We start from the raw sequence: 23,999 nt of genomic DNA, 5'->3' as shown, positions 1-23,999 counted from the left end.
ACTCCCCCTTTAGATATCTGGAAACATGAATGAGTCCCCCCTCAGTCTCCTCCAAGCTCCAGAGAGTGTGTGACAGTCACGTCGTGAATGGCCGGGGCGCCATCCCCTCTGGATCAACTGCTGGATCCAGAAAGGGACATCTGGCCTTTCCCTTCCTCCTCTAGATTCGAACCTAGTCACTAGATGCCACTTTGTGCAGCGTGAGGTGTCACCGAAAGGCAACCGCGGCTTCTTGGGGAGCAGCCGAGACAAAGCGAGAGCTCAAACCTGCTCCCGAACCTGTGGCAGCTCCCAATCCGTCACATCTCTCTAGAAAACATGCTGGAGCTCAACGCTTCACCCCTCCTGTTTGTGTCGCCACATGTCTAAGTGGCATCATGGCAAATGCCCGCACGAAAAAGCAATAAAGCAAGTAGTTTATTTGTAGCTGTCTTCAATTTAATGTGAGCGGCTGGTTTGCAGCAGGCCAGCAGCCAGAGGGCTGTGGGTAACTGGAGCTACACTGGTCACAGCTCCGAGAAAAACTGCTCTTGAGTAGATGTGGGTGGCTGCGATTAGCATAGGAAAAAACTGCAGCGAGACCTGGGCGTTAACACCATGGAAACATCAGCTCCAAGACACTTTTCTCATCAGTAGGAACATTGGGTTGGGAGAAGGGCTCAGCAGCCTGGGGATGCTGTGGTCTTTGGCATTTTCTGCTTGTTTCAGTGACTCTGGAAAGCACTCTATTAAGTTCTGTTCCAAAGGGAAATATCTGCCATTATTCTATGGCTGGAAAAAGCACAGAGGGAGAATACAGCTGCTCCTAAGCCCACGTAGCCCAGGTGGATGCTGCTTCCCAGGATGGGAACAGGTAGAAAAGCCCCAAGTAAGGGATGAGTCCCCACAGGAGTCTGGGAGCTCCTGCCCCCAACTCTTGGTACGTCCAGAGCCGCCGCTTTGCCAGGGGCCCCGTGCAAGGTTGTTCCACAGACACCAGACCTGTTTCAGTGCTGGACTTGCAGCAAATGACCCAATTTCCAGCCTGCCCTGCAGTGTTTCAACAGCGACCGTATCTCGCTGTCCCAAAAATACAATCTCTGATTCACACACACCCGACTTCCCCCCATAGGGCTGCACAGCTTTGCAAACTCCCACCGCGGTCCCAAAGGTGCCGAGGAGGCGGCGTTAGCCTCACAAATCGGCAAGAAAGAGAAGTGGAAATAGGCTACATCACAGTCCCCTTGAGAGCACGGATTAACCCGCCCATCATGCAGAGTTTTTCCCGTAGTATCTCAGTTACAGTGAGTAATCCCACCGAGTCTGGATTCTTATGCGGCAGACACAAAGTCCTCCTTTGTTTAAGGCCAGAATTAACACCACAGAAAGCAGATACCCTTATCTCCGGGCTTTTTCAAACCCCACGCTGCTCCTGCCTGGCGGAGCCCCCGTTCCCGGTGTCGGCGCAGGGCTGTTCTCTTCACGCTGCCTCTGCTTTTTGCAGGTGGATCGCATCACCGCCTCCAGAGACTGATGCCACCGCCGCTTCGTGAGCAACTCGCCTCTGGTGCCGCGATCCCAGAGCTTCAAGGAGCAGGAGCGAGGGGGGTGAGCTGCCAGCAGCCAGAACAACGTCCCCGTGCTGCCACCTTCCCTGCCCGCAGTGAGCGCCGCTCTGCACAGGCTGGCACCCACACTGGAGGGGTTTGCACTAAGGCACAGAATCCCCCCTCCCCGGATAAGCGACAGTCGCAGATTACTTGCTGGTTGCATTTTGCACTTGCCTTGGTTTTAGGTTTTTATCAATAAAAGCCACCAAAGATGTCTTGGATTTTAAAGAAGAGCGTTCTGCTTTGGAGATGCCAGTTTGTCTTGTCTTGAATGGTTTCTGCAGCCCAAGAAACAAAGCCAAGTTCGTTACTCCTCCCCCCACCCCCTTTTCTTTCCCTGTTTAATCACAATTTTGATGGCTGAAGTCTGTGTTACTTTGACTTGAATTTCTAGCCTGCATGGCGAGGATGTGTCTTATATAGACAGCTAGACCTTTAGTCCTTGTGATGGCTTTGTCACAAAACTCTGGATCCCACTTTGGATGGGGATGCCCAGTGCCCTGCATCCCACTTTGTGTGTTTAACACACCAGACCCGCGCAAACAAGAATAGATAGCCAAAAAAAGCCCACCACAAAACCCCCCCAAACCTGCTGAAACGTCTATGGCAAGCTCCTGGGAGTGGGGAAAAAGCACTGCCTTCCATATGATTAGATTAGAAAACCACAAAAACAGTACAAGAGGCAGAGGAAGGGTGGCTTGGTGTTCACATTGCGGGGGGACACCAAGAAATGCCTCTTGGTCCCATGTGGAACATTGCTCAGAGTAACTGTGGGCACAGACGGGCTGAGGACAGAGCTGGAGAGCCCTGAGCTCTGGTTTGCAGAGGCATAAAGATCCCACTGCTAGAAACCCAGCGAGTTATGAATCCCTGAAGGTATCAAGCACCAAGCCAGCCAGAATAACCCCAGACCCCGCCTGGTCCCAGATTGTCGCTATCTGGCTGTTATTACCCCAGAAACAACCAGGACTCGCCCAGCCTATTTAGCTGTGAGCACTATGAGCATTTTGCACACACAGCACTCACATTCAGGACCAAAGCTCTTTTGCAAAGCACTCAGAGCTTTGGTAACACAGATCTTGGTGGGAAGTGAAGGAGGTGTTGGTGTGATTCGAGGCAATAGTTGGGAGCCATCACTTGCCTCCCTCTGCTCACAGCTTTTTGGAGTGAAAGATCAAGCTTTTCTGTTTTTAAATACAACCCGGGACGCTCAGTCAGGCACCAAATCACAGAATCACAGCGATCCTGTGAATCCAAAATGCTGCTTGCAATGTTTGGCTGCCCTGGGCTGGGAGCTGCGCAGGCAATTGTGCCTCCAGATCAAGGGCACGCAATAAGACTGAAAGACATGCAGACAAAGCTCATTCTTTAGCAGACGTCAGCCTATTGCATATATTAATTACAGCAGCGTCGCAGAGGTAAATGCACTGAAAGCCAGTAGATGAGTTTTCTGCCTGACTCATAACACTGATGTGCACGGGCACTGGGGGCTGATGTAAGACACTGCGGGAAGGGGAAAATCTTCCTGGTTGCTTCAGCAAGATTGGCTCAGGCTTTGGAGAGGGGACGTGGGGCTGGAAGAGCTCTGGTGACAGCCCAGGGTCACCGTGCCACCAGATCCCACCCGCACGTCAGCGCCAGGACGGCCAGCTCCACCTCAGCCCCCACCGGCCGCGCTCGTCCTGCCGTCCGAACAAGAGCGGCTGCTGCTTGCCAGAGGCACATTTTAGGATAATAAAGGACAGTTGTGTGTATGTGACAGTAAATTTACGCTGTTTTCAAAAGAATGGCACAGAGGCCTAAATAAACAAGCTGAACTTCATTCTGCGGCATTGCATCGGTCCCCATTGCACAACTCTCGCTCACAGACACCACGAGGCGAATCTGGCACAAATCTGCTCCCCTGATTGAAATGCTTTTTAAAAAAAAATCAATACAGAGCAAAAATCTTTCCAGACTGTACCAGCCTAAATTAGATCGACAAAGCAAAGCTGGAAAAAGCCGTGATGCTTCCCAACAAAGCTGAAGCACAGTGAAGTGTCTCCGACGGCGGTGGCGGCGCCTCCTGCTCCAGCGCGTCTGCAGCAACAGCACAACCAGCAGATCCGCTCCTGCTGCAAACCTGAGCAGCTGGGCAAGGAGACAACGTGCCCCCTTTTTGACAGCCCCATAGCTCCTCCAACAGCCCCGGTGTGTTCCTGTCTTCCCCGAAGCATGGGAACCAGCTGTGGAATCCTGCAGTGTTTTATGCATTAGCAAACTGCAGCATTGTGAACCGGGCAGCACACAGCGTCCCACCCCCAGCTGCAAACCCTTCCAAGGAGGGAGGTGAGTGTGGAAACGGCTTTCAGCACAGCTCAGCTCTTTCATCTCTTCCGCAGAAAATGAGGCAAGAGTGAAACAAACAAAACCAACCAAGCAAGAAACAACAAAAATCCCACCCAAACCAACATCCTGAGCTTGCAGCAAAGGGATGTAGCATGGTGCTGGCTGCAAATAGACAGACACACATCACCATTGCAAATGAGTCCTGCGTGTCTCCCCAGTGCAGTTAGCTGTGATCAAATCACGTTCCAACAAGGGCGGAAAGGAAGCGAAAAAGAGAAGGCAGGAATTTTTGGACAGGAAATCCATGGGAAGGAGAGGGGCAAAGATTAAACAGGAGCAGCATATCAAGTGCGAGAGATGTGACTTGTTTGCTTTTTCAGGTAAATAATATGTTGTTGTTTTTTTAAATAAATAAAACAACTAAAGCTCACTTGTTAAAGCCCAAACCTGAATTACTTTTTAGGGAAAACATTCCCCTTTGGATTTTCATCAGCACAGCCCTCCCTGTTAAATACTGCAGTAAACAGGGACAAAGGAGAAGATGTCCAAGAAGGATCCCTGCCTGTGTGCAGACAGCTCTGCCCTGCAAACACCATGGGCACCGCCAGCGGGTTTGCAGCTCCATGGGGCCCTTGTGCCCCCGAAACTGCTGCCCCATCCCCAGATGTGCTGCCCCATCCCCAGATGTGCTGCCCCGGGATCGTGGCCCCTCTCAGCACCAGTCGGGGGACACGGGGGCATTGGGGTTTGTCCTTGGCAATCCAGCACAGCGATTTGGTTAAACTAGTTTCACCCCCTTTCATTCCTGCCTCTGGTGCTCAGAGGCGTTTGCAACAGTCCGGTTCTGTCTCTAAATCTAGATTATTATGTTCTTATGACCTTTGCCTGCTAACACCAAAGTACTGAAAGATCTCAGAAGCTACTGTGCTCCCTACCTACTGTTCCGATCAAGATCTGCATTTATCCTACTGAATCCATGGATTGTCTGGCGCGTTTCCAGCAGTTCGTGCCTTCTTTTTTGTTTCTCACATTCTGGTCTGTTTCTTATTTATTTAATTTTATGTTGTGGGAATGTAAAAATGTGCCACAGCGGATTAGGCCGGTGGCCTGGGTGGTCCAGCCCTTGGCCGCAGCTGGCGTCTGTTTCAGCCAAATTGTTTCAGTAAGAAATCATTTTGAAGAGGTATAAAGCAAAGGCCAAATCCTACAGCCCTTATTCAGGCAAAAATCCCCACAGAGCAGCGAGGGGCAGGACGGCCCAGCATTCACAGCCTCCTCCAGACACAAGGCCCTTCTCCGGATCACTGCAACGCAGACGCTGGGGATGGCACCGCACAAACTCTGTCCATGCTAGAGATGGGGATGGGTGAGTTAAGCAAAGAGGAAAATCTGTGCTAGAAAAAGGCACAGCCGGTGACGCAGGACCCCTCCAATTTATGCCAGCCAGACACTGAGGGTACTCGGCCCTAAGACCGCAGGCTACAAGGTGTGTGATGGTACTTCACTCTGCACCAGAATGGGGATCTGCAAATACACCTCCAAGAGGGTGAGCCAGGGCACAGCGCAGGCTGTGGGCACCCCCTGTGTATCACCCTGGTGCTTTCTGACTGTTGAAACAGCTGCAAGAACAGGAGAGAAACACCAGGCACAAACCTGCTGTTCACAACCTGCTCGCAGCAGCTCCTCTGTGGAAGATGGGCGGCATGAAGTGAACGTGGCATTTCTCTGGCATTCACACACGCGCCTGTTTCAGCTGTCTGGTATATATCGCACATGAGGCCCTTCTGTTTTATGAGGACATTTGTTGTTAAAGTCCAGGCTTGAAAAGCTCTAAGCATGGGTATGGAGTCACAGCTGGAACACACAAGAGACTGATGATATATCTGGAGACAAAGTGAAGCTCTTGCCAAGAGAAAAATCAAAAGCTGTTTTGCAAAGGGAGCCAGATTCCCTTCTATGGCATCCTATAGATCAAGGTCTAAATCCTAGAGTGCTTGTTTGGCCCAAGTCCTGCTGTACCAGCGTCTCAAAGCTCCGAGCGCTGCCGCGGCCTCTCCTACCTGCACTGAACAGGCAACAGCACACGTGTGGCCTGCACGGTGAAATGAGAACAAATTATATCCAGCACATGCATCAAGATACTGTGGTACTATCACTTCACACTGTGCCCCAGAATAATCAGTTTGGGGAGTTCTCACAGTCTGCAGAGGACTTTAAGATCATAGGATACAGTTACTGACACAGGTCCTCCCTCTTCTGAGATGCTTCTCAGGAAGCTTTTGGCTTTGAGAAGAAAACCCAAGCACTCGCTCCCCTTTAACATTTGCCTTTCATTTATTCCCACATGTCAGACAGACCAGCCCTGAACAGGGAACTCCTTTGTCTGCTTGGCCTTTGCATGGAAACGAGACGGGATGGGGTACTGACAGCATCCAGTCGCGATTAGCAGCCAGAGCAGAGCTTGCTTAGTCACTATCTCTGATGTCTTCCATTGCTAATGGGCATTCTTTAAAACCTTGCCAATTTGGCCTCAGATAAGTAGATAGAGTTACCTCCATATTTGCAGCATTACCCAAACTTTCCCCTGCCTGCTGTAGGGAAATGTTTGGATATTAAAAGAACCAGCAATCTGTTAACAGGAACCAATCCAGGGTTTCTTTTTCAAAAAGCCCCTAAAAAACTGTGTAGTCATGCCAGACCTAAAAGAATAGGAATGGAACCGAGGTGAAGCTATAGGAGATGGCATTGGTGAAGAACCTGGCCCCAGGTCCTGCTCCAAGGCTGTAGGACACAGGCACCATGAGGAGCCCAAAGCCAGGGGCAGGAGCACAAACCTCTTCAGTGTACATGTGTAACACCTGGTTTGAGTCATTAACCATAAATGCCAAATAATGTGCACCAGCTGGAAACAGCTTGCGAGGCAGCAAACAGCCAGGTTTTAAGTATTTTAAAAGAAGGCTTTAATTGTAACCTGTTATTCCAGTCACCTGAGCTCCAATTTTACGTCTCAAGCAGCAAGTGGGTGGCATTGCCAGTCACTGGAGAGAGATGGATGCACCCTCAGACTAGTTTGTGCTGCAGGGAAGGAAACTGCAAGGGACCCTTATTTCAGAACATCACTGACCTTGGCCAGGAAGGTCCCATTGCTCTGCAAAGCCAGAGGGACCACGAACAATATTACTGAGGATGTTTTCTGGTTTTGTTACCTCTGAGGGCTGACGGTGCCAAGTGCACTCTCAGTTCAAGAATTAAAACCGCATTTCTAACCCACTGCATTGTTTGCGTCAGTGCAAATGATGGTCTCCTAAAAAAGCAGCTTATAAGATCTGCTACGAGTGAAAAGAAGAAAACAATGGTTTGTCGTCATGCCTAAGGATGCAATAGCTCTGCCCACAACCACCTCTTTCATCCGTGGCAGGTTATTTACCTTCACATCCTTCTCTAACAAAAAACAAACACACACCTTATTGTATTTTGCAGCCACTCTGAGCTAATAATTGTCACCAGTTGATCTCATGCAGGCTGGGGAGCAGTCTGGCCCAAGCCATCCACGACCCTACCCAGCCAGGAACAGAGGCAGATAAGTGAGAATGAATTCAGAATTTGACCTTCTGAGATGGTCTGTTAAAAAAACAAAGCAAAACAAAATCCCCAAACTGATGCCACTACTGTTATTTCAATACACTTTTAGCAACTGCAGATCTCTCCGGTTTCCATGACAGCCCGTGAAATAGGCATCTGTAATCACTATTACTTTAAGCCAACCGTGTACCACGCGCACACACGCAGACACCAGTCTTACCCCCCCAAAAAAGTAACTGCCATCAAATTCACACTGTATGACATCAAAACAGACATTCCCAATATTTATCCTATGGGGTCTTTCCTGGCAGCCAATGGAAACGCTGCCCATACCTCTCGTGCTGGCTCCCTGCTGCTGCGCTGCATTACAGACAGCTAAAAATACTTGCGATCCATCCCTAATATTTTTTCCACATCTGCCGTTGCCGTAGTTACCAGAGAGCCTGCTATGCCATTCTGGGTAGGGAGGGTGAAGCACTTCGCTCAGCCACGAGCAGTGAAGGGGACGTCCAGAAACACCGTCCCTGTTAAACGCACACAGTGAAATCCCCCGGGTGCAGGACTTGCTGTGGTTTCCAGGGGCAAACCTGGAATCGGCCTCTGTTGGCAGCAGAGGCTCTTCCCAAACCAGCCGCTGCTTCCCCTTCGCTGTCCCCAATAAATTGCTCCTGTGTGGACGCACAGCTCGATCCCCGACCCCGCTGCTGGTGATTTTCCAGCTCTGCCTGCAGCTCTAATCCCCAAGTCACACCAAAAAAACACCAGCAGGCATTGGAATGCTGGGGCCAAAGCAGGATGCAAGCAGCTGATTTCTGATTTCATTTGAAAAAGATCGCAGCTCGTCGCGGTGCTTGCGAGCCCAACCTTAAAACCAAGAAACAAAACCAGCATCCTCCTCAGCTTCAGGCCAGTCTGGAGCTTTGGAGATGGACATTAATTGTATCTGAATGCAGACACTGCAGAGCCAAGAGGAGTCAAAAAATCTCTTTCTCAGAGGATTTTTCCCAGCTTTTCTTAAAACCAGATCAAGGTTTGCCTACACAGGCCACAGCAGTGGCAAGACAGGATAACACGGGGCAATGCTGACAGGCAGACAAACCTTTCTAAGGCTGAAGGTGCTCACATTTCACATATCACCCATCACCAAACCAGATTTAAGGAATGCAGATGTACTCTATTTCTGCTTGGCTCTTGCTTTGCCAGAGACTTTCCAGAGAGTAAGAAAGACTTAGAAAAAGGATCCTGACACCCCTATTCCCGGTTGTGCACTAGTGAGCCCTGGGTGTACCCACAGAACACAAGGTCCCACATGCAAGAAGAAATAGGCAATAAGCATCTTCAAGAAGCAGCTCAAGACATTCAGTCCCAGAGGCCCAGGATCTGCCAGGAAGGATTTTAAGTGAGAATGGAAAGTTGAATATAGAAATCCCCACTTTTCTTGCAAGTAAAAGTTACCTCATCTGCTCAGTTCAGTTTTCCACTCTGTGGTATTTTTGCACACTATAGTTTCTCCACCCCTATTAACTCCTCCAGCTTTGGAAAAGGCCCCATGATTTAACATCAGTGAAGAACTGGAGAAATGCTGTTCATGGTTAGCTGGGGAGGTGGCAGGAGGTGGCAGGAGGTGGCAGGAGGTGGCAGGAGGTGGCAGGAGGTGGCAGGAGGTGACGGGTCTCGGCCACATCCAGCATGATCCAGGACATGTGCAGGGTGGAGGGGACAGTCCTGCACTGCCAGGGACACGTTACTTTGGGCAACAGCTACACCAGACTTAGTGACATGAGAAAACACCTTCCCTGGGGCTCTGGACCTTTCAGAGATATTCTACCTTCCCCTGCTAGCAAGAAGGACCTTTGAAAGCATTTACATATTAAAAGATGTTTAAATAATCTTAAGAAGTTTGTTCTGGCAACGTGCTACAAACTTTCAGCCACTGTCTGTGTCCAACACAATTTATTCTGTAGCTCATGTAATTTCAACAAGTTATTTTATGGCTGTTTCTTCAAAAAAGTGCATTACACCCTCCAGCAACACTAACAAAGAGAATCCGACTGTGCTTTGAGTGTCACTCATGTTGCCATTAGCCTCACCCACGACTCAGAAGGGGTTTTGTCTACCAGAATTAGAAAAAGCAGCAATTTCTTTCCCTGCCAATGAGGAACTCCTCATGTGCACAAAGGCGGGTGAGCGTGGAGGAACGAGTGGGGTTCATGTGCGAGGGGCGCCCCACAAGCAGACCCAACACGGCCCTCCCCACCGCGGCCCCAGCACCACCCCCAGCACAGCCCCAACACAAAAAGAAATTGCTGGAAACAGCCCAGCCAGGACTCACCATTCTGCCTCCTTCCATCTGCTGCAGGCACCATCCAGTGTCCTTCCCCTCCCTGCTCTGTGGAGAAGCGGTTCCGGAGGTGTCTGTCACCAGGGTCCCCTCAGGCAGCCATGCTGCCCGTTCCCGCCCTTGTGGCCCAGCTGTGCAGCCCAGGCTGCTCCCAGGTGGGCTCGTTGACAGACACAGGTGGCTAATTGGGAACCAGCCCAAGGTGGGGGGTGGCCACACACTCAGGGCTACTCGGGTTTGTATGTCCTTGCTTTGGACCAGCTTTGCTCCAAAGAACGTTCTCTCTGAGGTGGTTGTTGGGTGACGTGTGCTGCGATGGGAGCACCGTGCAGCTCCCTGAGCAGGGAACCCGAGCGTTCCCTGGGGCTGCAGGGGCAAACCAGCCCGCTTGCCTCTCACTACTGTGTTTTTCTCAGCTTTTTCCTCAATGTAGTGATGGAACTTCACACAAAGCCCAGCTGCGCAGCCACTTCTGTGTAAACGCGTCTCCTGAAAAAGCTCCCGCCAAGGCTTGGTGGGTTTGCATCACCTCTTCTCAGTTTGGGCTCTGCTGAGGTTTAACTTCCCTCACATTTTTGTTTTTACCTGTCCCCATCTGAGAAAAGCAACTATGGTCTCCATTTAAAAGGCACTTTTTGTCCGAGCAAGAGAGCAGGGCCTGTTGAGTACTGTGGCTTCCCTCTTTGCATTTCCCAGATACAAGTTTAAATAAAACACAGTGAGAAAACTCCAGACTGAGCGTAGACGTGTGAGGTTGCTGAGGAGACTCACAGCTCACATATTTGGAGGAAGCTAAAAAGCCTGGGCTGGCATGCTCTGCTGAAAGACCTGAACTGCTTCACGCTCCGTTCATCTTCTTTGTGGAATGAAGTATTCCAATGATATCAAAATTCAGATGAGTTAGTGATAGTTAAGCGGAAAGGAAGAAAGGACTAATGCGAACGCGAGAGGAAACATGCTTGGTTATTTCTAGCAGTCATTACGCCTCGGTAAAGGATGCGTTGGTTACGGGGGAGTTAGCGGACATGAGCGGTTATCCTGGGTACCAGCGGGGAGCAGACAGACAGACAGTCCAAATGACAACAGTGTTTGTGTCAGGCAGAAGCGCTCTGGGCTGTCGGGAGGAAAATCACCACGTTCAAGTTCTCCAGGATGATGAAAATGCAGTTTTACGGGAAAACTCGTTGACCAGGGTTCTCTTGCCTCCTGTTTCTTTCTCTAGTCAATGAATCTTATGGAGCCCAACGCAAATTGGTGTAGTTCTTTAATAATAACATCAAGGTCAGCAAGAGTAATGACTGAATTAAACAAATGACACATGCAACAAACAGAGGGAGTAAAAACATCATTGCACAGCACTGGCTGAACTGACAAAATGTAATTCGACATGGAAACGGGAGGCTTGGTTCTTTGATGCATCAGCACCACATATAAGGCAATTTTACCCACTGGTTACCCTCAATTCTTGCCAGAGCTCCCAGAAGCCAGACATCCCCCCCTTCCCCGAAATAAACAGTGACAGAAGATGCCTTCGCACACCAAGGAGAGAGAATTCGGATGACCACAAAGTTCATGTGGGTGAATGCTTCAAAATACAGCCAGCAACAATGTGTAGCATTTCGGCAATTAAACCAAAACGGAATCTTTGTCAAATGCAGCTGTTTCGTCCTTTGAGGCTGCAAGACACTGACAGAAAGTTTTGCACGAAGGAAAAACAATGGGAGTAATCGAAGTGACGTCTTTAGAGCAAATGAAACAACCCTTTATTTAATGCCGTTAGACATCTGTTTATTGCTGTTTAGACCAGCCTATATGGGAGCATGTGCAACTAGTAAACAGTGAGACCTGCTGAAGTCCTTTGGAATTGCAGAGCAGATGTAGTGCCACTCAGCTCCTTTGGATCTATAATGAACGTTTACTTAAAAATGGGCTAGTGTGGAATGACAGCCTGTGTAACGTGTTTCTAGGAAGCTTTTATAGACAGAGAATACATAGGGTACCATATGTCAGGATATGGTACACCAGCTAATTCAACCTCACTTACATAGCATTAATTGTCAGTGGAAGGTGATTTAAATTCACTCTTGATTGCCTCCCCATTAAGTTCCTCAGTTAACCTTGAGGGACCGGCATAAAAAGAGTATGATTTTTAGAAGCATGTGCGGTACTTTTGGGAAGCCGTTTTAGCAGCCACATTTAGGTCGATCCTAAATACAAGGCCAGGTCCAAAGTCCGCCACCAAACGTGCTCTGATTGTTCTGAAAACGTTACCAAGGGTCCCCACAAAGCGATTCAACCCATGGGTGCTCTGCTTTGGCACCCAGTGACCCCACACCCGTCTCATTTGCCCACATCCCACCCTGGATCCATCCGCAAAACTCTTTGCCAATGGACCAAGGGAGCTCTAGCGCTTCAATTAATGCTATGTAAAACAGGTATTCGTCACTACAGGAAATATTTGTACATTTATTAAAAAGAAATACAACCATAAAGAAAAAAACAAATACAACAAGCACAGCTTGATACGATAACATGCCATGAAATGTCATTGGCTTTATAATAATTTACTACAACTTGAAAAATGTTCTTTTATCCACAATGGATAGGAAATGCTTCCATCTAACATATGGTAAGCATGCAGTAACAATATGTACAACAAAAAATTTGGAGTTGGTTTTTTTATTCATAAACTGAATGACTACATAGGGGGTATTTTAAATTTACTGTTTTTTCTAGCCTGATCTAGGTTTTATTTTTCGTCTTTAATACCGTAGTGGGTTTTTTCCCCTTAGTTTGGGGATAACGAAGATTTCTATATACATCTGCAAGAAGTTAGCTCTGGTCATGGAGTATAGACTGCTCTTATTTTTCCCCAGCAATAGTTTTAATTTATTGCTTAATTGACTTTAAAAAAGAATTCTCATTGCCACATTGTTGAAAATTAATTTCCTTTCCAAACTTCTTTATGAAAGACTGAGGATCTGTTAAGAGAAATATCTATTGATCCTGTATTACACTATTCCCCGTTCTTACATCTTTCAGCGTGAAACCAAATCAAACAGCTATTTAAGCAGATCCCATCCATCACAAGAGGGAGTCCAACCAAACTGGTGGCAAAAGCTTCCCACTCCCACCTATGATCACAAAGTCGTCTCGTTGAACGAACCGTGGCCTGTAGCTGCTACAATCGCACATCGCGAGTAGTAAAACTGTTGGTTTTACTCCTAAGAGGGGACTGCTCTGTGCTGCCTGCAGACAAAACAGCGATGAGGGAGAATTCATCAGGAATTTGCAGACCCGCCAGCCCCGGCTGTAGATTGAGCCTTGAGATCCATCACGACCAATGTATTTATTTCAGCTCAGAGATGACACACTGACCTGGCGGTGGGTAAGGCTGGGGAATGACAGACAGACCGACTTCATTCACAAACAGCCTTACCCAAAGGGTCCCAGGTCAAGTCTCCACTGGGTCTTTTTTGTCTGTTCCTTTTTAATTTTGAGCATTTTTTTTTACTTTTTCCTTTTTTTTTTCCTAGAAAAGCTAGACTTAGTATTTCCAACAGCACTGGAGTACTTGGCAAAGCATTTCCTTACCTGGTAAAAAATGCTATGATTATGAGAACCCTTAGATATTCATAGAACTGCAGCTACAAAGCCGGTTTACCTCTCATGACTTCACAATTTCCAGAGAGAGTAGTTTAGTGAGAACTGATCCTGACGGTGAGTTGAAGAGGCAGAGGTCTGAGGTGCTGAGTGATCTCACCTATTTCTAGCACTGTGTTGCAAAGGCAGGTGCTCGGAAGGTTTACTATAGGATAAAACATGTGCGTGTGCAATGTCGTGGAATACGGGGCGGGGGGTCCCACGAAGGTGAGGCGAAAGCGTGGAGAAATGCAGCCAGTGCATTTCTGGGCAGACTGATTCCCATCTTGCACATCCGGTGTGTTGATTTTTGCCTCAGTCAACTACCGCTAATGGAAGTGATGTTGTTGAGTTGACAAGAGCAAGTAAGCACGCTGGCTCTTCTTCACTATGAGTTTGGAAGGCATCTGCTACTTATTCAAAAAAAGAGGAATAAAGAATAAAAATCCAAGTGGAAACATTTCTAGGGCAATTTGCAGAAAAAACAGAAATGCATCAGTGGTAACCATTTCAAACCGACAACAACAAGGAGCCCAAGCAGACTGGATTTATAGAAGCTGATACACCTAACCTCTTGGTTATATTCAGGAACTTTCCTTTTAAAATGTAAACCAGCATTAAATTACGCCGCCGAACTGCAGAGCTATTAGATGGACGTAATTAGTCCAAACTGAATGCAGAGACTTTCTGTCTACTACACCTTTCCCAGATTCCTTTGCTCGATTGTTATGAACTCCTCTGTAGCGCTGAAGGCTGACCGGTCATCAATTACTCCTTGTCCTCAGGGGATGGGGTCAGAGCCTTGTGACAGACTGACTGGTTTATTTTTCCACGTAATTAGTTTTCCTAGTGGCACTCCATTTCCATTCACCTGCACTTCCACATATGAACATACGCAAATCCAGACACCAGAGACCTACCCCTTCTCCTTTCCGGGCCCTCCGAGATGACAATACCTTCCCTTCTCCAATTCACGGTCCATGGGAACAGCTGCCTGTCATCAATTCTGTTCAGATTTACAAGGCTTTCCGTACTCGCAGACCTGCTGTTGTCATTATTTGCTTGGCAGCTGGCATGTGAGCAAGACATGATCGGCTTTCTGTTATATACCATGACTCTTGTACCATGAAACTTGTGCAGTTGTCTCCCAGTAACTAGCCGGGATGTCTGCACTTGGAAGAGTCTTTTGCAGTCGTTCCCCGAGGAGAATTGTCTTTCCGGAGAGTTTCCTCTAGTTATTCATTCATTTTCTTTAGTATATCCTGGAATCACCATGGTACGGCACAGGGAAGCGTCGGGGACAAAGAAGGGGGAGAGCCTTGCTGAAATCGCTTGAGTTATTTGCCTTGTTCCTGCAGTCTCTTGGCTTTTCTTGCTTTGATAGTTTGGTGGCACTGATGCACGAGGGATTTTAAAAAACAAAAGAAAACTAAAGGAGAAACGTGACTACAAAGTCGTTCATTCTGTTGGCACCCATTGAAAAAATGGTCCGGCTTCCTCTAGCCCCCTCCACCCCCCAACCCGAAGATGGATGTGATACAGTACTGCTGAAAAAGCCTCTCGAATGCTTCTGGAAGAGCCGGGAGCAAGGGCAACCCCCTAGACTGCTGGGCGAGGGGGGGGACGAGATGGAGGGGGGGCCCGGTTGGGTGGGGGGGCCTGCGGGGGTGGGGGAAGTGGGGGGAGTGTGGAGGATGGGGACGGGGTGTGGGGTGTGGGGGAGCTGGGTGCAGGGGGGGTGTAGATGGGGGCCGGGGGGTTGTAGATGGGCGCTGGAGGTGGAGATGCCGGCGGGTACGCGTTGTTCAGAGGGTATTTGGGTGGGGCGTCCGTGTTCTTCACTCTGGTGAAATTGATGCAACGGCCCTAAAATAAAAGAGAAGAAGTGGAAAAGCTGGGTTACCCATCGAGGCAACGGCATTGCAGCTGAGATACCCGCCCGGCTGAGTAGAGGTCTGATGTTCCCTCTCTCGGAATCCCAGAGTCCCACAACGTCAGGGGTTGGAAGGGACCTGGCAAGCTCATCCAGTGCAATCCCCCCATGGAGCAGGAACACCCAGATGAGGTTACACAGGAACATGTCCAGGCGGGTTGGAATGTCTGCACAGAAGGAGACTCCACAACCCCCCTGGGCAGCCTGGGCCAGGCTCTGCCACCCTCACCAGGAACAAGTTTCTTCTCACATTTAAGTGGAACCTCCTGTGTTCCAGTTTGAACCCATTGCCCCTTGTCCTATCACTGGTTGTCACCGAGAAGAGCCTGGCTCCATCCTCCTGACACTCCCCCTTTAGATATCTGGAAACATGAATGAGTCCCCCCTCAGTCTCCTCTTGTCCAGCTCCAGAGCCCCAGCTCCCTCAGCCTTTCCTCACCCGGGAGATGCTCCACTCCCTTCAGCATCTTTGCTGCCCTGCACCTCAGAGATGGAGAAGAGCAAGTCCTCTACGGAGCAACCACGAGGTCAAGCCCTAACAAGAGCTTTTGTAGCGAAAGAGGATTAAATCCTCTCACACTGTTTTCTGACTCCAGGATCTTTAAACAGAGCATCAAGACCTCCAAGTCGTACTGAAGCTGCCAGAGCTGCCAAGAGCTGTTTCTGTTCTCCAGTCAGTGCCCGGCTTGTGGTCCCTATGCCCACACCTCTGTCTTAACCTTCCAGCAGCATGAAAGCTGGACTTCGCACCTTTGAAGCCTCTCTCTCCTTCAAACATCTGGGTTTTGTGTCCTATTTCTAATCATTTACCAATCAGGCAAAAGGGGAGATTTGTTTAACTAAGACAGCTTGGATTTTTTCCTGATATACATCCATTCTTCATTAGGATGTCTTGATATTCTAGTGCTCGTGAGAAGCCAATAAACTGCTTTTCTCGCTCTTTGGTGCTAAGCTACAGTTTGTTGTACATTTTTAAACAAAACCTTTGCCCTCTGAGCTGTTCTTTGTTTTCTTTTTCTTCTAAGTTCCACCTGCAAAAGATCCCACTGTAAATACTCAAATGTCAGAATCAGCACTACTGTATTATGGATTCATTCTTTTAGATATGAAATCATCCAAAAAGGCACTAGAGGATTTCTGAGTCCATACTTTGTCTTAGGATTTGTGAGCATGAGCTTATTTTCTGTTCTCCTCTTTCCTCTCCCAAAGTAAATGTTTTTTTCCTGGTGAAAAAATGCCAAATGGAGTATGGAGCCCATGCCGGCTGGAGTTGATCTGCTGAGGTTATAACAACGGTCATTTTAATCCTCTGCACGGTTCTTTGTCTTCTCCCTGCTGCACCAGCCTACGGGCAAATACGCTGCAGAAAAGGGACCCAAAGCGAAGTGAGGGACACGCTGGTAGAAAGGCAGAAGGTGCTGGAAAGGGGTCTGACAGGAGTGAGAGGAGCTGGCGTGGCATATAAAGAGATACAGACATATAAAGAGATACCACAGCTCCTCTCCAAGCGCTCTGCCAATTCTGTCATTGTGCTCTGTGGATGTGAAGAAACATCCGTCTGAGCCTCGGCCGCTCAGCACTGGAAAGTGGATTCCTTGCAAAGTGATGAAGCACGCGGAGCAGCCCACAGCTGAGCGCAGGCTGGCTTGTGCAAGCAAAGGTTGTTTAAGGAAAACAAAGATTTAACGGAACCTCGAACTGCATCGAGTTCAAGATGAGGGCATCACGGCGGCTGCTGAACCCTCTGCACGGCTTGATCTCTGGCTTCAGCTCAGGAATCAGACCCCGGGGCAGAGCAGAGACCCACGCAACAGTCACGAATACACCCCTGGTGATGCCCTTCCTTGAGGATTCACCTTCTCTCTGTCAATGCTTGTCCTACAGCACAACACAGACGGGCCAAGGACGGCGAGGCCCGGGCACTGCTCCGTGAGCCTCCCTGCAGCGGGGACGTGTTCTCTGTCCCCTGCACGGGACAAAATCCCAGCACAAAAGGAGGTGCCGGAGTGGGCAAAGCCGCTCCCCAGGAACGCCGCGCTCCCTCCGCAGCATCCCAGCATCTCCCTGCTTCTATCTGCTCTCTCTGGGCTGGCGTCACTGCTTTTTTTGGTGTCACTTTGTGTTAACGCACTTTGCTGTGATTTTAAGTGAATAATGTCGGGCAGGCCTGCGGACAAAACCCCCTCCATGAGAACGTTTTCCTTGCTATCGTTCCACGTCTCCTGCAATGCAACTTTAGTACTTTCAGACTATTACTTGCACGAGTTTTGTTTTCTTTATTTATGTTGAGAATAAAATAAACCCGAACAAAAAGTAGCAGTCCAGGAATCTCCGCCAGAGAACAAAAAGCTGCAATTGTTTTTTTGTGCAGAGAGATACTCTGTCTGGATGCTCCAGGGGTGAGGTTATGGTGCTGCGGATCCAAATGGAACTGAGCACTGCCCTAAGAGCATGCAAGAGGATGCGGTGAGGCTCAGGAATCTTTGGCTTTGGGGCCAGGGCAGGGCTTGAGGACTAAAAACCATCTAGTACCCATCGCAATGCCCAAACCATGGTCCAAAATGGTAAGAGAGTACATCCTGTGGGCCAGAAAAGATTTGACTTCTTGTTGATGAAAACTGGCTTGGATAGATCAGCGGTGCCATTATAATAAAAAGATGCTAGAATTTCACACCAACCTATAGCTGCACTAGTTTTTGTAGTCAGTGATGACCTAGTGAGCCTGTGTCCATGAACTGCTTACACCCATGAGTAATGACAGCTCTTCTCCAGTAACAGGCTTGCTTTGAAATTAAAGAGCTCTGTTTTCAAACATGACTAACCATCAACTGTCCTTGATAACTGTGCCCAGTCAAAAAGTTTGGGAACAGCTATTCTTACGGCTTGTTTATATGACAAAACTTTTCAAACTTCTACCACTTCAGAGTTCAAACCTTCCTCCCGTTAAAACAGGCCAGAGTGTGACTTTGTCTCAGCACGCTGCTCCCTATCTCCTCCTATTTCCTTTGCTGCCTGGGTCAGCTGCTCTGCGCTGAACTGACAGTGACCTGCTTGGCAACGCTTTGCGCTACTGTGCAATGGGTAATTCTGCAGGGCATTCAACACGTGTGAAGGGCAGATACACAGGACGGGCTTCCTCCTCCTTTCACGTGAACTGACAGACCACTGAGTTCTTGTGTTTCATGGCTTGACGTTTCTCTCGCCCATGCAGATTGCAGGGGAAATGCCAGACAGGAGTTTTCAGTCCAAATGGGCTGAAATGGACTTTGGCAGCTACACTGCCTCAAAGGAGATGGAGAAGCCAACATCTCCTAGGGGAGGAGAACTGTCAGACTGAATGACAAGGAGATATCCAGGAAGCAAATTACTATGCCATTGCACAGGAGAGGCAGAAAACGTGTTATTAGTGCCCTGGGTACAAATGCAAAGCAGACCTAGGAGGAAGAGAGATACTTCAACCGGAAAGCTGGATGTTAAACAGAGCTTTAACCTTGTATCGAGCAGTACGATAACACACAAAAGTGCAGAGGTTGTGCCAGCCAGAGTGTGACCACAAACAAGTAATCCTAGAGCTCTGGAAGAGCCAGGTTTCTCCGAAATGTGTGGCAAACGATGTGTTTTCCCACCTGCACTTAGCAAAGGGGGCCCTGATTCACAGCTGGGCATCGAACCCGGCAATTGCAATAGAAAAATAAAACATCAGCATCATCGACCTACTCCATGGTTCAGTGCTGTTTGATCTGGAAAAGTGTCTGGATGAAGATCAAGTTGGCTGGATAACCACCCATCCATTCAAGCTTTTACAGGGCTCTCCGTTGCCAGCACAGTTCAGTTCACCCCAGAGATAAGAGAAGCTGATGTGAGCAGTAACAGACCCTCTAAATAAATGGGTCCAAATGCCTTGTTCAGCCTTGACATCTGAATGCAAAACTAGAGTGAGTGTTTGAGGTACTACAGGTAAGAGGAGTGCGGGATCTCTCCACAATCAGTGGAAACCTAAGGACCTTCACATGACTGTGATTTTAGGAGGGTCACAAGTTAGCAGCCCCTCTGGGCTACCCACCGAGGTTTATCACCTCATTTAGGTGTCCGTATTTAGATCAGGGAGTTGGTGGCAGAACATCCAGGAGGTGGGAAACGAACCCATTTCCACTACATGCTACTAGGGATCCTGAAACAGAAGTCACCTTTCACCCCAAGAGAAAAACCACTTCTGTTAGTCTTTCCAGCAGGGGACTGTAGCTGGGGACAGAGAATGAACGAACACGGGGAACAGGGTGTATATTAAAAGGCTGCTGTGTTGAACGCCTTGGCGAGGTTTTATTTCCCCTTCTGCAGCCACGACACTTCGGGGGGGGGAAGTCACAGCTGTGCCTCAGAAGAGACAATTGAAGCAATATGGAGACATTACTGGATTTGAAATTTAGTGGAATCAGCAAAATCAGCAAGGGCAATTCACTCTCGCATTTTATGTTGTTTTTCTAGAGATTTGCAGGCACATGCATAATGAATTCTGCTTGGAGTAGCCTTGCTCTTTCACCTTCAACAGCTAATTATCTCAGGGATGAAGGGAGGCAGCACTGTGCTTAGGACAACAAAGCTCTGAGCTGCTGGAGGCTCGTCTCCTCTTGTCCTGTGGGCTCTTTGCACGCGGGGTGCGAGCTCTTCCTTTTGTTCCCCACATCTGGCTGGCTGCGGAGGGCTGCCAGGGCTCAAAGAGAAGGGTGGGATTTGGGGCAGGGGGGCAGGAGCTATTGAGGTCACAGCACAGGGTGGTGGTTGCTGAGTGTTCAAGAGAGTGAGCTGGAGCATTTGTGCCTTGGATGCGGATCTGGCAAGCAGAGGTGCAAAGAGCAGCAGATGCCTCGGCCAAGCTGTGGCATTTCCTAGGAACTCCACAGCCTTGGCCAAGCCACTTCCCACCTCCTCCTGCCTCTCTGCTTTTATCTGAGCCTGGAAACTAGCGGGGAGAGGGACTATCACTGAGAGCACAGCGCACAGATTGCGATTCGGGACGCTGAATCCAGCTGCAGGGAGGATGGACACCGCAGTGCTTCCTTTCTCTCTAAGCAGGGTGCTCTCCAGCCCCCATTGCAGCAGGACTCAAACCAGGAGGATGATTTTTCTTCTGCTCCATTTCGGCCCCGCTCTCTGTGGTTCCAGCTGTTCAGGGTGAGGCTCACACCGTGGAAAGGCAATTTAGGAAAGGTACGTCAGTCCAAGAGCGGTGACATGCCCTCCACAGTCCTAAGAAGATATCTCTTTAACAAAGGGAGACAGAGCACATTTTTCCTGAAATGAAGATGAAAAATGTTTCTGTTTCTCTTGGTTTCCTATCAAGCTGGAATTAATACCTGGCAAAACACCAGCATTTTAAGATCATAAAGCACTGGGACTGGCTTCTGAGCTCCTGGGTTTAAAAGGAGGCACTGGAAAAGATACGACCTTTAGTGTTATTTTATATGGATCTTTAGTAATTCAAATGTTCCATAAACAATATCCTGGTTTACCCTGTTGTTATGAGAAAAAGAAGAGAGAAATAAAAAGATATACAGAAACAAGAGAAGAGAAAGAGGAATAAAAAGGAAAAGAGAGGAAAAAAAAAAGTAAAAATTAATGTATGATTTGATACCTGATTCTGAATCAAGCATGCACAAAAACTTGTAGGAGATATGGGCTAAATGAGTAACAGGCAAACACTAAATATATTAAATAAATGTGAGAGTTACCACTAGTGTCTGCAAAGAGATGATTTACTAACCTGTAGCTACTTCAAAAGCAAAGAAGGGAAGGGAAGGGAAGGGAAGGGAAGGGAAGGGAAGGGAAGGGAAGGGAAGGGAAGGGAAGGGAAGGGAAGGGAAGGGAAGGGAAGGGAAGGGAAGGGAAGGGAAGGGAAGGGAAGGGAAGGGAAGGGAAGGGAAGGGAAGGGAAGGGAAGGGAAGGGAAGGGAAGGGAAGGGAAGGGAAGGGAAGGGAAGGGAAGGGAAGGGAAGGGAAGGGAAGGGAAGGGAAGATAAATGAATGCTAAAGTCTCCCAGCCAAACCCTCCCTACCAAAGATCCCGAATGCTCAAGTTGAAACCTCCACAAACATCCGTGAGGGCGATGAGCGGGGAGAGGAGCAGGGACAGGGCACGGGAGTCACGGATCTCAGCTCTGAACCCCATGGCACAGGCAGCTGTTTGTAGCCACCGTGCTGTGGATGCCCTTGTGACCGTGGTCTTTGCATAGGGGGCTCTACAAAACCCCTCCGCAAAACTGGGTCCCTTTATGCCCCGATACTGGGAAAAGACCAAGGTGCAAATAATCCATATGTGCTTCCCACCAACATTTTATCAATTGGGAACAGCAATTGTTGGGGAGCTCTTGGGTTCCCAGAGGGTTTTGCTGCTCTGAGCCCCTATTGAGATAAGCCCCACAATACCAGGTGGATTCTGCTATGTGGTAGGATGCTATGAACCTGAAATATCCCTGCTTGCACGACCTGAGCTGGCAGCGTGTTGCCTTTTACATCAGAAGGGTGTCTGGAGGCAGTTTTAGGAAACTGATAACTAGCTTCTGGCCTTTGTTAGCGAGATCCGTCTGTCCTGAGCGCGTCGGTAATGCCAGGAAACGCTGCCTCCTGCAGCAAGCACGCTCATTATACGGCTACCTCGGTATCTGTTAGTCACCGAACAACTATTAAAACTGTCTCATTTCGTGATAAAACATCACCGCAACAAAACCATTCCCATCTGTGTCTCATTACTTAATACAGGCCCTAGAACTCAGTGTTGCTCATGAAACCTACCACTCCAAAGGCATTCTTGCCACCTTGGCCACTCTATAAATAATACATTAGAGGCTTGACCTATTTTCTCCTAAAATTAAGAGGAAGACTTCCATTGATAAGAACATCACTCCAACAGGGTTCTAATAATCTGGTGTCTTATTTCAGAGGCAGCGCTGAAAACTACGGAGACTTCTGGTTTACCTTAAAAACCCTTGTGAAAAGAACTGCAGAGTTACAAAGTTTGCAGCAAGATCCAGAGTTTTCTGTCAGATCTCAGTGCTACACATCATGATAGATTTGACCTTCTAACTCCCAGCAACAGAGTGGTTCAAAATGGTGTTTCCTTCTAAAGCCACTAAGGAGGTGGGATTTATTATTATATTATTACCAAAACTAATGACAAATGATCTTACACATGGCCACTGAAATCTAATTCTATCAAGCACGGTTTCCCATCCTGTCTGAATTCAAAAGGAAAAAAGAAGCAGAAAAACAACCTTACTTTCTTCGACGTCTTGATATGGTTTGGTCTATTTAGATGTATTTCTGTTACCTGTCCTGTTCAAGTAACACCAGAGCAATATACATTGAGGAATAAGAGGAAACTACACGAAGTATTGCAGCTTTCAGAGATCTCTCACAGAATTTGAAATAAGTAAGAGCTTATTTAGAGTATCAGCTCAGTCGCATTGGCTTGTGACTACATCTTGCATATACCCATGTATACAGCACTGCCTCAAAGGGCCCCCCAATACAAAGACTGGTTCTGACAGTTCAACCCCCAGTTGAAATTTCACTCGTGAGCTCACTCATTGCTCCTCATCCGTGCCGGGCTCTTCAGACCTACCACAACCCACATAACACCCACTGCTCTGCCAGGCTCTGGGTCTTGATGTCTGTAATTACATTATGCAGGGCTGAACCAGCTGGGGAACCTACTGAAAAGAAAACATTCGGTGCAAACTCCTCCAGAAAGTGAAACAAGAGGATACAAGCGTCTACCTCGCCAAATTCAAGCGTGGGAATGAGCTCGATAGCCTCAGTCTTTGAGTCATGTCGGAGTTTGGGAGTGTGGCTCTTAGTGACCAGCGGGCATTTGTATGTCAGCAAACAGGCCTGATTACTTTAGCAGGACCTAGTTGTGGCTTATTTACACTGCAGGGTGGCTGTCATTTCCAGGAAGATGTGGTCATTCTTCCCATTGTCTTTCTGGAAAGAGGTAGTTAGTCTTGGAGAAGCGCTGAGTGACACATCAAAGACAAGGCCTCAGCCAGGACTGCAATCCTTCAGCCCGAGGGTGAATAAGCAAACCTCCTGGGCACGGGGAAAGAGAGGAACATTCAAACCAGAAACGAAACATTCTTTTGGCAATGATAACTGGAACAACTAGTCAAGAAAGAGCCTGCAGGGTATATTCTTCCAGAATTAATCGACCTGGGGAGGATCCCTCTGGGTGCAACTTGTCCTTGGGCAAACAAGGTTCAGGACAGGATCTTCTGTGATGTGCATGCAAGAAGGACACAACTCAATGGCTGTTTTCACATTACCTAATTCAGGAAAATCACCCTGTGCAGGGCAGCACTAACACCTCGAGGAAATGAAAACGACTATCTGCTGAATATTGCCCTAAGAGTATTCAGTGAGACATAATTCCCATCCATGCAATCCGTTTGCTGATTTGCCTTGGCTTCTGAGGCAGATCTCTGACCAGCACTGTTAAAGGCATAACCTTGTAATTCTGTCTAGGGTGAAGTTTGCCCTGGATCGAGACACGACTGGGATGCTCCCCTTCATGAGCTGGCTCAGGAGCAGTT

The 23,999-nt window shown here is 48.4% G+C and overlaps 2 protein-coding genes across 4 annotated transcripts in view; one reads left to right on the top strand and one right to left on the bottom strand.

Annotated features, from left to right (window-relative positions):
• Window positions 1-2,025, top strand: part of GFPT1 (glutamine--fructose-6-phosphate transaminase 1) — a 45,776-nt gene extending 43,751 nt beyond the window's left edge. Inside the window, exon 19 of one of the 2 annotated variants that reach the window (XM_065040682.1) lies at window positions 1,484-2,025. In XM_065040682.1, coding sequence (XP_064896754.1) covers window positions 1,484-1,513 — 30 coding nt within the window. In that variant the 3' untranslated portion in view covers window positions 1,514-2,025. The remainder of the gene's footprint in view (window positions 1-1,483) is intronic. The other variant, XM_065040680.1, reaches the window with a different exon arrangement.
• Window positions 2,026-13,327: 11,302 nt separating this feature from the next.
• ANTXR1 (ANTXR cell adhesion molecule 1) overlaps window positions 13,328-23,999 on the bottom strand; it is a 101,393-nt gene continuing 90,721 nt past the window's right edge. For both annotated transcript variants that reach the window (XM_065040687.1, XM_005512414.3), the window contains exon 18: window positions 13,328-15,348. In XM_065040687.1, the coding sequence (XP_064896759.1) occupies window positions 15,082-15,348 (267 nt within the window). In that variant the 3' untranslated portion in view covers window positions 13,328-15,081. The remainder of the gene's footprint in view (window positions 15,349-23,999) is intronic.

Source organism: Columba livia, chromosome 25 (assembly GCF_036013475.1).
Source record: "Columba livia isolate bColLiv1 breed racing homer chromosome 25, bColLiv1.pat.W.v2, whole genome shotgun sequence".
Classification (NCBI taxonomy): Eukaryota; Metazoa; Chordata; class Aves; order Columbiformes; family Columbidae; genus Columba; species Columba livia.
The sequence above is the reverse complement of the archived record's forward strand: the minus strand, read 5'-3'. Positions and strand labels throughout refer to the sequence as shown.